This window comes from Gorilla gorilla, chromosome 13 (assembly GCF_029281585.2).
Source record: "Gorilla gorilla gorilla isolate KB3781 chromosome 13, NHGRI_mGorGor1-v2.1_pri, whole genome shotgun sequence".
NCBI classification, from domain to species: Eukaryota; Metazoa; Chordata; class Mammalia; order Primates; family Hominidae; genus Gorilla; species Gorilla gorilla.
The window spans coordinates 93,275,317-93,289,701 of NC_073237.2; the positions used below are offsets into that span (position 1 = coordinate 93,275,317).

General features: G+C 36.9%; 1 protein-coding gene across 8 annotated transcripts in view; it reads right to left on the reverse strand.

Annotated features, from left to right (window-relative positions):
* Positions 1-418: 418 nt before the first annotated feature.
* ZNF782 (zinc finger protein 782) overlaps positions 419-14,385 on the reverse strand; it is a 39,685-nt gene continuing 25,718 nt past the window's right edge. For 5 of the 8 annotated variants that reach the window (XM_019034026.4, XM_019034027.4, XM_019034028.4 and 2 more), the window contains 2 exons: positions 11,027-11,128; positions 419-3,720 (listed from right to left, as the gene is read on the reverse strand). In XM_019034026.4, coding sequence (XP_018889571.1) covers positions 1,865-3,720; positions 11,027-11,128 — 1,958 coding nt within the window. In that variant the 3' untranslated portion in view covers positions 419-1,864. The remainder of the gene's footprint in view (positions 3,721-11,026; positions 11,129-14,385) is intronic. The other 3 variants (XR_002007419.4, XR_008668214.2, XM_063696594.1) reach the window with 2 other exon arrangements.

Consider the following 14,385-nt stretch of genomic DNA (forward strand, 5'->3'; position numbering starts at 1 on the left):
ATACTCAACACTGCTAGGAAAGAATCAGTGATGTTGAAGATATATATATATATATTTGCTTGTGTATTTGTGTGTGAGAGACACACATAGAAAAAAAGAGAGAGAGAAATGTATTGGTTGACACTGGCTTCTTTGAAAAAAGGCAGTTTAGTAACAATGGCCTTTACTAGACAAACATGTTAGAAGGCAGCAGGAGAAAGGGAATGTGGTATCAGATATTTTCTGTAAAAGGTTTGTTATTAATATTCATGTGGCAAATTGTAGCTGATGTCAAAGTAGTTATAAAGCAAGGGGAACACAATTCTCTTACAGCAATGTTGAGGTCTAAGAAACATAAAACAAGTACCTGGTAAGTACCATGCATATATACATACATAAACAATCAATAACTCACAAAACATTCACATATTTGCAACACTGCTTTTCAATTTATGCAGTTTATTTTTTGTTCTTTTTAAGCTTTTTATTATAGTGAATGTCTTATATTTCATTAAAAGTTTTGATATTATATGTGAAACAGTTCTGATAAAGCAATATCTAGATAAAGGCTATTACTTACCTTTCTCAAATTGATAATTTTCTCCTTGTAACAAGCTCTGATATAAAATATGATAATTTGTTGAAAACTTTTACACATTCAAAACTAAATTATCATATATTTAATGAGATTTTGGGTGTGTATGTGTGTGTGTCTGTGTGTGTGAAGAATTTCCTATATTTGTTAAAATGTCAGATTTCTTATGATTTTACCTGTCTGATGAGGAAGACTTTGGGGATAAAAGCCATGGTCATTCAGGATGCTGTCCGAGATTTGTCCTATGTGACTTTTCTGACATACACTGAGTTCAGATGTCCTGAAAAATCATACTCGTAAGTTTTATTATGTGAGGGTTGTTGAGTTTCTGTCAGTATCAAGTATACCCAAGCCTTTAGAAGTTCAGCAGAGAACACATTTACTTCCTCACTGCAAAAAGTCCAACTGTGTACAGGGAGGAGAAAACTCCATGCCACAGGATCCTTCTCTGACCCGGGTTCCTACCATCTTGTACTTTCCATCATCAGAGGCTGAGTCCCAAGGTTTTCCTCCATTCCATTCTAATGAGGGATAGAAGAAAATATTGAGAATTTGACTGATGTATTTAAGACCTGTCACTGACCCCATATTCCACTAGCTAGAGGGTAACAATATGACCCCGTTTAGATGAGAGAGTGGTTGAGAAATTTAGGCCAGGTGTGGCATGAGGGAGAAGTGAAAATGATTACTAGTGAACATTTCAATAGTTATTATACGACATATAGGGATTACCTCTGTGTAAGTTAAAATGAGGGTTGACATGGCAGAAGAATTTCCCAACATCCATTAACTTCATTTCTTGTTTGTTTTAATATACTATGAGGTCTCTATCTTGAATGTATTTTCTGCTGTACTGACTTTTCGTTAAAGTTTATCACACACTTATTATATTCTAGCTTTTGTCATTGTGTGATTTCTCTGATGGTGAATGAGTTTTGATTGTTGGCACAGTTTTCACATTTTTATTACTTTCTCAGAGCTTTTCTGCAGCGTGAGTTTTCTGAGGAGTGAGTTCGCAAGAGTATTTTCCATATTCATTATGTTTATAGGGTTTCTTTGCTGTATGAGTTCTGTAATATCCATAGAAGACTGCGCTCTGGCTGAAAGAATGCCCATATAAAATAGATTTCAACAATTTATCTTCTATTCTTTGATATATGGTGGAGGCTGAAATTGTAGAGGAAATTCCAGTGCTCACTATGTTAACAGTTCTCTCCTGTGTGTTCATTTATGTATTGTGAGGTTTGATTTCCAGCTCAGAGTTTTTTCATATTCTTTATATGCATACGTTTAATCGCCTGGGTGGGCTTTCTGATGTTCTCTAAGGCTTGATTTTTGACTGAAAGTTTTCCCACATTTATCACATTTATAAGGTTTCTCCCCTGTGTGAGTCCTCTGATGTACTCTGAGATTGGATTTCTGACTGAAAGCTTCCCCACACTGATTACAATTATATGGTTTCTCCCCGGTGTGAGTTCGCTGATGTTTTCTTAGGACTGACTTCTCACTGAAAGCTTTTCCACATTCATTACATTCATAGGGCTTCTCCCCAGTGTGAGTTCTCCGATGCCCTCTGAGATTTGATTTCTGCCTGAAAGTTTTTCCACACTCCTCACATTGATAGGGTTTCTCCCCAGTATGAGTTCTGTGATGTACTCTGAGGTTTGATTTCTGACTGAAAGCTTCCCCACAATGATTACATTTATAGGGTTTTTCCCCTGTGTGAATTCTATGATGTCCTCTGAGTTGTGATTTCTGACCGAAAGCTTTTCCACACTGATTACATTTGTAGGGCTTCTCCCCTGTGTGTGTTCTATGATGTTTCCTCAGGCCTGACTTCAGTTTGAAAGCTTTCCCACATTCATCACATTTATATGGTCTTTCCCCTGTGTGAGTTCTTCGGTGATTCCTTAGGCCTGACATATGGCTGAAAGATTTCCCGCATTCATTACATTCAAAAGGTTTCTCTCCTGTGTGAGTTCTCTGATGCACTATGAGGATTGACTTATAGTTAAAAGATTTCCCACATTCATGACATTCGAATGGTTTCTCCCCTGTGTGTGTTCTCTGGTGTATTCTTAGGCCTGACTTTGCACTGAAAGCTTTATCACATCCATCACATTTGTATGGTTTCTCTCCCGTGTGAGTTCTCTGATGTTTTCTTAGGCGTGACTTCTCACTGAAGGCTTTCCCGCACTCACGACATTCATAGGGTTTCTCCCCTGTGTGACTTTTCTGAGGCCAAATCAAGTGTGAATTCATAGAGCAGGATTTCCCACATTCATTATACTCACAGGGTTTTGCCCTTATGTGAACCTTCTGATGTACACTGAAAGTTGACTGGTAGCTGAATGTCTCTGTACATGGGTGATAATCAGAGTATTTATCTGTTGTATGAGTTCTCTGATGCACTGGGAGGGTTGAATTACGGTTGAAACTTTTTCCATATTCAAAGGGTTTCACCCCTATATGAACTCTATGACGTTCTCTAATGTGTGACTTTTGGCTGAAGGATTTCCCTCCTGTGAGAGTTTTGTGAGTGATTCTACAGAAACAATTTCCAGTATCATTAAACTCATAGTGACTCTTCTCTGGATGAATGTTCTGAGGAATAATAAAGGTTGATTTATCATATTTGTTTTCCCCAAATTTATTGAAATTGTAAGATTTTCCTTTTGGGTGGGTACTGTTAGATGTAACAAGGGCAGCCTTTTCAAGAAAAGCTTTTCTACTTTCATTATATTCAAAATCTTGCCCCAGAGTCTGAATTGTCTGATGTTGAATAACTTCCTCCTTATGATGGAGGGTTTTCACAATTTTACTATAAGCAAAAGATTTCTCTTGAGTGTTAGTTCTGCCATCCTTAATACTGATGAGCCATTTGTCACAAACATTATGCTCATGAGCCTTTTCTTTTGAATACTGACAGTGTGGGGCCATCAGGCTGAGCCCCTGGCAAGCAGACCCTGCAATGTCACATTTACAAGGCATCATTCTTGCAGGAAAAATGGTTATGTCTCGATTGTGTGGTTTTCCTGAAATTTCTTGCTCTGTAGTCAATAATTTATTGGTGAATAAAACTTGCCACAAATGTTTGCCTTGATTTTCTGGGCTCTTCTCTGAGATTTCATCAGGTTGGGAGTCTTCTAAAAACGATAAAATTAAACAAACTTTATGATATTTAACACATTTCTTATGGAATGGGACATATATGTATATATATGCCCTATTATGTATTTGATTCCTTAGTTTCTAGCTCAGTTTCTCAACAATAAAGTAATTTCAAGTACATATTCCCTATATTCCCTTTTTAGCTTAAATTTTTTTTTGTAGTAGAAAAAGAAATGGGAAATGAATATACATACGTATTTGGCATCTTAAAATAGAATTTTCAAAACTGAATAGAGAAGAGGATATAAATCAACGAAATGACTGAGAATGGTGTATACGTAAGAGCATTGGATCCTGGGAACAGGAAAATCAGAGAATGGGATGAATAAAAAAAGATTACCAACATGAAGTAGATAACAACAACAAAAATCAATGGATTAGCGGTTTTATCTGAGACAGGGTTTGCCGTAGGGAGTAACGCTAGTCTAGATTCTTATACAAATATAAATTACAATGGTAGGATAATCATTGGCCTGCAATAGTTCAGTTGGAGCTCCATTTCCATTCTACACATCACAAAAGAAATTTATAATGACACCAATTTCCTCATGTTAAAAGAAATACTACTATAGACAACATTTTAATTCTGTCTGCATTATCATCAAAGGAACACACATGTGTAAGTGGAAATGTAAAATTGATGGGAGTTAAAGTCATTTTTCCACCTAGACTGGATTCACTGCTCTGCCCTAGCTCTGGTGACTTGGTTTATTATGTCAGGGTTGTTCAATAGTGAATCTTTTTTTTTTCTTTTTTCTTTTTTTTGAGATGGAGTCTTGCTCTGTCGCCCAGGCTGGAGTATAGTGGCGTGATCTCGGCTCACTGCAACTTCTGCCTCCTGGGTTCAAGTGATTCTCCTGTCTCAGCCTCCTGAGTAGCTGGGATTACAGGCATGCGCCACCACGCCCGGCTAATTTTTGTATTTTTAGTAGATACAGGGTTTTGCCATGTTGGCCAGGCTGGTCTCGAACTCCTGATCTCAGGTGATCCACCTGTCTCGGCCTCCCAAAGTGCTAGGATTACAGGCATGAGCCACCACATCCGGCCAATAGTGAATCTTTTTAGATCATCAAATCTTAACTTTTGTCTTTTCGGTTTGCTCACTCATTTCCCTAAAACCAGCTTTGCCTTTGTCCAATCCTTAATTCTGCTTTCAATCTACTTTTTAACATTGCTAGTTTTTATTGACTGTGAGAACCGTACGGATCATATATTTTAACCTGGACTTAGAAACTTTACACGTATCCTTTATATTTATTTATCGTAGATTTCCTGTGTATATTTGACTGCTATTGCCCTACTGCTACCCACATTCCATGCAAAAATGTCAGCCTTGTGCTAAAAATATTACAAGGCCTTAAATATACTGCCTTAGTGCCCTAAGAGATATTCAGGAAAAGAAGGTTTTACACTAACTGTAGGCTCATTACATGTTGTAGCTCTCACTGCAACAGCCCAGTCTTTTTTTCTGCTCTAGTCTTGACAGGATATCACCAGTAAATAGTATATTTTCAGCAATAATCTTATATTCTTTCTCTGAATCACTCTGCTTTTTAGCCTTAGACCTATGTAGACTCTAGATGTCCTTCAGGCAATGCAAAGCATTTCCCCAATTACACACACACACAAAAGGCTTCTTGTGTCTTCCCACAAATATAAGGAACATTTATTTAAAATCTGAAAGTAGTTACTGTCTATAGTATTCATTTTAACAAGGAATATATGGATAGTACTCATATATCTGACACTTATGATTTTTTAAGAAAAAATTATCATCATTCAAATTCAAAGTATTTTAAAACTTACGGCACGTGCATGGTTAAATGGCATTTTCTCTTTCTTAGTTGTACGTAAAATAATAGTTCACTTTTTTTTTTTTTTTTTTTTTTTGAGACAGAGTCCTTGCTCTGTCACCCAGGCTGGAGTGCAGTGGTGCGATCTCGGCTCACTGCAAGCTTCGCCTCCCGGGTTCACGCCATTCTCAGCCTCCTGAGTAGCTGGGACTACAGGTGCCCACCACCACACCCGGCTAATTTTTTGTGTTTTTAGTAGAGATGGGGTTTCACCATGTTAGCCAGGATGGTCTCGATCTTCTGACCTCGTGATCTGCCCACCTTAGTCTTCCAAAGTGCTGGGATTACAGGCGTAAGCCACCGCGCCTGGCCAATAGTTCACTTTTTAATCAATAGCATTAATTATTTTATGCAGCTTTGTTCTCCTTTCCAAAATATAACCTTCATTCTGATATACTTTATATCTCACTGTAATTTATATGAAGACAGTGACTGTTAAAAAGCAGTGTGCCTCAAAATTACCTCCTCTTTCCTACACAAGTGCTCAGACTCAATGCTAACCTACACCTGATTATTCAAAAGTCTCAGAAATTTGACTGGGGTGTTTGCATTTAGGGATCATGTTTTTTGAATGAATCAATATGAAACACCCCTCCCGAGTGGCTTTGAAGTTAATACACAATATTATTAAAAATACTTACATGTTATATTGCATGGACTCAATAAATAGAAGAGTAAAGCAGAGACTATTCTTTTTAGTGGGTTATAATCCAGGTGGGAATGGACCACATTCATAGCTATGTGCTCTCTGGCACAGTGTTTCATTTTCTTTTAACACATCTATCAAGTAGATTGTGAGTTTACAAAAAGAAGAGATAAGGCATACACTAAAGTATTTCAAACTATACCACAGAAGTAGGAATTTAAATCAAAACTTTGAGTAATAGTGCTTTCCCCCTTTTTTGAATTGAGACTATTTTAATTCAGTTATTTTTATTGCAAGAACCACTTTTGGCTTTAAAATTTATACTAATATAGTCTTATTTTTATTACATCTTTTGCTTTGCTTAGTTTTCTTTGAAAACCTTCTCACTTTTAAAAACAAGTACATAAGACTAATATAAGACTAAAAGTTTTTCTAAGCACTGCTTTATCTATATCCCAAAGGTTCTAATATGCATGTTTTTTACCTTTGAAATTTTCCGGATATTAGACAATTTTGATTTTCATTTACTCTTTGATTAAATATGTTTTTAAAGATATATATTCCTTATTGAGTTTAAGATAGACTTTAATTCTTCTTACATTGTTTGCAATTTGCAGTTTTACTGGACAATAATATCTTTGTGGATTTATTCATTTTTGCACAAAATACTTTTATATTTTGTGAGGGTCCCATGGTCATTTTAAAAAGGGTTCATTCTGTTTCCAGAGTAGAGTTTTGAAAGACACATCAGATTCATTTCTATAAAATATGTTATTTATAACTTCTAGAGCAGGAGTCAGTAAACTTTTTCTGTAAAAGGCCAGAAAGTAAATGTTTTCCACTGGGCTGATCATGTGGTCTCTGTTGTAACTACTCAATTCTACCTCGTAGCATGAGCACATAAATGAATAGCTATGGCTGTGTTCTAGAAAAATCTTTCCTGACCAAAATAGGCAACAGGTAGAATTTCACCTGTGTCCTCATTTGCTGAGCACTAGTCTAGGAACTCAGTTGTGATCCACTGGCTCTGGTATGAAATCAAAGAGGTAAATTAAAGTCTATGTGACCTAATATGTTTCCATTTTTCCTCAGAACACTTGCAGTTTTTTGTTTTATGAAACCTGATGAAAATTTAGTGCACAAATATTCAAAACTCATAAATATATTTTAAAGTTGTCTACTTTTAAAATATCCTTTTAGAACTGTCTATTTTAGCATTATCAAAATGCCCTTTCTCTTCTCTGTTTTTTGACCTGAATATAACTTTAGTGTTATTGAGTTTACAAACAGAAGAGATAAAGTATAGGATAAAGTATTCCAAGATTATGCTATAGAGGTAGGAATTTAAAGCAAATAAACACTGAATTATTTTAGTTTATTGCCTTAGCAATTCATAACCGTATTTTGAACTTCTCAAATTATTTTTAAAATATACCTCTTTAACAAAATCTAATAGTGTTTTCTCTTAATAGGTGAATTTAATCCACTTAACATTAGTTGATATGGCAAATATGTTTGTCTTACTCTACGTTATGCCAGGGATCTGCATAGCTTTTGTGTAGATAAGAGTTGATTCATAGACCAATAACAGGAGCTGAAATTGTGGCAATAATCAATAGCTTACCAACCAAAAAGAGTCCAGGACCAGATGGATTCACAGCCGAATTCTACCAGAGATACAAGGAGGAACTGGTACCATTCCTTCTGAAACTATTCCAATCAATAGAAAACGAGGGAATCCTCCCTAACTCATTTTATGAGGCCAGCATCATTCTGATACCAAAGCCGGGCAGAGACACAACCAAAAAAGAGAATTTTAGACCAATATCCTTGATGAACATTGATGCAAAAATCCTCAATAAAATACTGGCAAACCGAATCCAGCAGCACATCAAAAAGCTTCTCCACCATGATCAAGTGGGCTTCATCCCTGGGATGCAAGGCTGGTTCAATATATACAAATCAATATATGTAATCCAGCATATAAACAGAACCAAAGACAAAAACCACATGATTATTTCAATAGATGCAGAAAAGGCCTTTGACAAAATTCAACAACCCTTCATGCTAAAAACTCTCAATAAATTAGGTATTGATGGGACATATCTCAAAATAATAAGAGCTACGTATGACAAACCCACAGCCAATATCATACTGAATGGGCAAAAACTGGAAGCATTCCCTTTGAAAACTGGCACAAGACAGGGATGACCTCTCTCACCACTCCTATTCAACATAGTGTTGGAAGTTCTGGCCAGGGCAATTAGGCAGGAGAAGGAAATAAAGGGTATTCAATTAGGAAAAGAGGAAGTCAAATTGTCCCTGTTTGCAGACGACATGATTGTATATCTAGAAAACCCCATTGTCTCAGCCCAAAATCTCCTTAAGCTCATAAGCAACTTCAGCAAAGTCTCAGGATACAAAATCAATGTACAAAAATCAGAAGCATTCTTATACACCAATAACAGACAAACAGAGAGCGAAATCATGAGTGAACTCCCATTCACAATTGCTTCAAAGAGAATAAAATACCTAGGAATCCAACTTACAAGGGATGTGAAGGACGTCTTCAAGGAGAACTACAAACCACTGCTCAAGGAAATAAAAGAGGATACAAACAAATGGAAGAACATTCCATGCTCATGGGTAGGAAGAATCAATATCGTGAAAATGGCCATACTGCCCAAGGTAATTTATAGATTCAATGCCATCCCCATCAAGCTACCAATGACTTTCTTCACAGAATTGGAAAAAACTACTTTAAAGTTCATATGGAACCAAAAAAGAGCCCGCATCGCCAAGTCAATCCTAAGCCAAAAGAACAAAGCTGGAGGCATCACACTACCTGACTTCAAACTATACTACAAGGCTACAGTAACCAAAACAGCATGGTACTGGTACCAAAACAGAGATATAGATCAATGGAACAGAACAGAGCCCTCAGAAATAACGCCGCATATCTACAACTATCTGATCTTTGACAAACCTGAGAAAAACAAGCAATGGGGAAAGCATTCCCTATTTAATAAATGGTGCTGGGAAAACTGGCTAGCCATATGTAGAAAGCTGAAACTGGATACCTTCCTTACACCTTATACAAAAATCAATTCAAGATGGATTAAAGATTTAAACATTAGACCTAAAACCATAAAAACCCTAGAAGAAAACCTAGGCATTACCATTCAGGACATAGGCATGGGCAAGGACTTCATGTCTAAAACACCAAAAGCAATGGCAACAAAAGCCAAAATTGACAAATGGGATCTAATTAAACTAAAGAGCTTCTGCACAGCAAAAGAAACTACCATCAGAGTGAACAGGCAACCTACAAAATGGGAGAAAATTTTTGCAACCTACTCATCTGACAAAGGGCTAATATCCAGAATCTACAATGAACTCAAATTTACAAGAAAAAAACAACCCCATCAAAAAGTGGGGTGAAGGACATGAACAGACACTTCTCAAAAGAAGACATTTATGCAGCCAAAAGACACATGAAAAAATGCTCACCATCATTGGCCATCAGAGAAATGCAAATCAAAACCACTATGAGATACCATCTCACACCAGTCAGAATGGCAATCATTAAAAAGTCAGGAAACAACAGGTGCTGGAGAGGATGTGGAGAAATAGGAACACTTTTACACTGTTAGTGGGACTGTAAACTAGTTCAACCATTGTGGAAGTCAGTGTGGCGATTCCTTAGGGATCTAGAACTAGAAATACCATTTGAGCCAGCCATCCCATTACTGGGTATATACCCAAAGGACTATAAATCATGCTGCTATAAAGACACATGCACATGTATGTTTACTGCGGCATTATTCACAATAGCAAAGACTTGGAACCAACCCAAATGTCCAACAATGATAGACTGGATTAAGAAAATGTGGCACATATACACCATGGAATACTATGCAGCCATTAAAAATGATGAGTTCATGTCCTTTGTAGGGACATGGATGAAATTGGAAATCATCATTCTCAGTAAACTATCGCAAGAACAAAAAACCAAACACCGCATATTCTCACTCATAGGTGGGAATTGAACAATGAGAACACATGGACACAGGAAGGGGAACATCACACTCTGGGGACTGTTGTGGGGTTGGGGGAGGGGGGAGGGATAGCACTGGGAGATATACCTAATGCTAGATGATGAGTTAGTGGGTGCAGCGCACCAGCATGGCACATGTATACATATGTACTAACCTGCACATTGTGCACATGTACCCTAAAACTTAAAGTATAATAATAATAAAATAAATAAGTAAATAAATAAATAAAAGAGTTGATTCAGCAGGCCTGAGACTGCTACTCTTAGAAAGGCTTTCTTGTAAGGTTTGCCCTTGGCTGGCATCTAGAAACAAGATTCTCATAACTGCCGAGGGGCTCACCGTGCCAGCCCTGCACAAACAATATGATAGGGAACACCAGTTTTCCATCTCACAGTCTGTAATTTTGGCAGATGCTAGACAGAGGGTGTCTACATGATTAGCCCACAATAAAAACCCTGGGCACCAGTTCTGGGTAGATAACATTTTACATATGTTTTCAAAATTCATTGCTTAGGAAACTGTGCTTGGGGAACTATGTGAACTCTCAGAAGCTTGTAGCTTGTTTCCTACGAACTTTGCCCCATGCACCTTTTATCTTTGCTGATTTTTGTTTGTATTTTTTCAGTGTATAAATTTTAACCATTATTATGACTATATGCTGAGTTGTGTGAGTACTCCTAGTGAATCAGAGAACCAATTCTTCTTGTTGAATTCAGTAACTCACCTGGGGAGTTCCTGCTTAGAAATCCTTTCTCTTTCTCTAATAACCATGGATCTTCTCCTTGTTCCAATGTGAAGATCAGTTCTGGTTTTGTAAAGCAGTACCCTATAAATGGGAAACAATTTAGCATTTGCATTAGTTGCATAGGTTCTACTGTTTCTGAATGTGAAGAAGGTACAGCTTCAGAAGGGGCATATTCAGGGTGCTCACTCGACCTTCCTTGGGGAAGTAACCACAAAAAACATTTTCTTTCTTTTCTTACTTTTTTTTTTAGAGACAGGGTCCCTATGTCACTCAGGCTGAAGTGCAGTGGTGCCACCATGGCTCACTGCAGCCTCAAACTCCTGGGCTCAGGTAATCCTTCTGCCTCAGCCTCCTGAGTAGTTGGGACTACAGGTGTGCACCACCATACCCGGCTAATTTTTTAAAGTTTTTTTGCAAAGATAGAGTCGAATTCCCGGCTTCAAGCAATCGTCTCACCCTGGCCTCCCAAAGTACGATGGCATAAGCCACTGTACCTGGCCAAAAAACATTTTCTTATTCTCATAAATGATCAATCTCCTTGAACCCCTGAACTGCACACCTAAGTAACATAAAATTCTAAAATGGCCAATGTCTTGGTTATCGAGGAAGAGATTTCATAAGGACTTCCATATCTGGCTGTAACAGGGTAAAAGGAACTGATTTCCATAACAGACAACTAAAAAACCAAACAAAATATAAAAAATGGTAATTAGGTTTTAGCCAAGAGGCAGTGCAGACAGGGATCCTTGAAAGTAGAGAAACAATGAGGTGAGCCCTATGATTATCACAGGCTACTTGTGAGAGAGTTCCCAAACCAGAGCGGAAAAAGAACACCAAAACAGAGCCTGGCAGACTTGGTAAGCTGATGTGACAAAATTGGATGTTTAAGGAAGCCCTGGCAACTAGAATTTGCGGGAGTAAATGCCAGTGAAGAAAGAGCTATACTGATATAAAATGTTGGAGATCTGCAGAAGGGTCTCCTGAGTACTGACTTGTATAAGCATATAAGAGAATCATTCAAGGTTAGGAAAAGACCAGTGAAAAAGAATAGGCTGAAAAATCACTACAGCATACACAAAGGCAGGAAGTTTATATCATCACCAACCAGGGTAGAAAAACCTTCTAATTAATGACCAACAGGGTAGAATAACCAGAACGGTACTGCTTTAGTAGAGGGGCCAAATTAGTTCTAAAGTGAGCTCTGAATCCAACACAACAAAGCTTAAAGTGTACCTTGAAATGATCGAACTAATTCCAAGTAACTTAACTACATCCCAGAAAAGGCTCAGAAATATATAAAAGAATACAACGAAATCTAGCAACTCACAATGTAAAATTCACAATATCTAACACCCAATACAAAATTACTAGGTATGAACAGAAGCAGTGATACAAGACTCTTATCAAGGAGAAAAATCAATCAGTAACAACCAAATAAGAAATGGCCCATATGGCCAGGCACAGTGATACCTGTAATCCCAGTTTTTTGGGAGGGTGGGGCAGGAGGACTGCCTGAAGCTGGGAGTTCAAGACCGGCCTGGGCAACACAAACAGAGACTGGAAAATAATAAACAGAGTTATCTGTGACCTGTGGTTAAATAAATTTGTAGTCTAACATATATGTAATCAGCATTCCAGAAGAAAAAAAGGAAAGGGAGAGAAAATTCTGATGCAACAGTGGCCAAAATTTCCTAATTTTAATGACCTATATAAACCCTCAGATCCAAGAAGCTAAATAAATGCCAAGAGGAAACATAAAATCACACCAATGTACATTATGATCAAATTGCTAAAACCTGCTGAAAAAAAGAAAATTTTATGTAGACAGAAAAAGACATAATATGTGCAGAAGAACAAAGAGAATTAAAGCTGACTTCTTGTTAGAAATTTTACAGTCTGGAAGACAGTGAAGTGATACTTTTAAAGTACTTAAAGAAAAAAAAAATCAACCTAAAATTTTATACTTAGCAAAGATAAGATGTTTCAGACCGAAAAAAAAAGCTGAAACAATTTATCAGCAACTGATGTGTATTACAAGAAATGTTAAATTTTCCAGACAGAAGAAAAATGGTACTATGAAAATTTCTGATTTATATAAAAAAATTTATAGAGATAAAGAGCACCATAAACTGGAAAAAAGAGGATGAAAACAAAATATACTTTTCTCATTCTTGGAATTCTTTTCTTTAAATAGAACATTATCTTTCAAGTTATCTTTTTAGACAATATTATTTATTATGGGTTTTATAATATATAAATAGCACACATAAAGAGAAATTCTGCATAATGATAAAGGGAATAATTAATCAAGAGGATATAACAATCACAAATGTTTTTCCATCTTATAACACTACTTCAAAATACATAAAGCAAATCCTGATGAAACTGGAAGAATAACCAAATCCACAATTGTAGCTGGACAGTAAAACTCCTTTCTCAATAATTTATAGAAGTAGATTACAAGTAAATAAGAAGGAGTACAGAAGACTTGAAGAATATTATCAACCAACATGACCTCCACTTACAGAACACCAATCCAAAAGGAAAACACATTATTTTCAAATACATATGAAACATTTAACCAGGATAAATCATATCATGGGCCCTGAAACAAGTTTAAATAAACTTTAAAAGGATTAAAAAATCTTGCTCTCCAAATAGGAATTAAGTGAGAAAGCAATAATAGTAAAAAAAAATTTCAAAGAGCCAAAAATTTAAAATAAAAAAGCCATATTCTATTAGAAATATGGAGTAGAGTTACTTTCTCCTATCTTTTCTGGCATGTATATCTAAAAACTATGGATATTATACATTTAAAAACATAAGATGCTGAAAGGTAGAGAGAAGACAGCAGATTGTTCAAGGACCTCAGGACTCAAGGAATGACAATGATGAGTTCCCTGCACTTCTCTTTGGCCTCATATATTCCAAATTAGAAGCTGGAGAAGCTGGCAACAAACAACATGAATGTGGAGATGGAAAAACAAGACAAAACATAAAACCCAAAGCTTGTGCTCTCAAGCCAGAGGTTCAGGAAAGAGGCAGCCTAACAAGATTGAAAACTTTTAGACAACGACTGTTCTTAATTCAGCCAAACACAAAATAAAAAATATGTTCTCCACTTCTACTGCTGCCATGAAAGGACAAGTGGGGAACTCAAATGTCTGTGCTCACCAGGCTGTAAGAAGGCTCCCTTACTGTTCCACCAGGGTAATGTGAGAGAGGGCTGACTGGGGGCTGAGACATGTCTCCAAGCCAGGCAGTGACAAGGTCCCCTGCCCCCCAGTGTCAGTAGAAGCCCCATGGGGAACAGTAATGAGGCACTCCGGATCCTACCA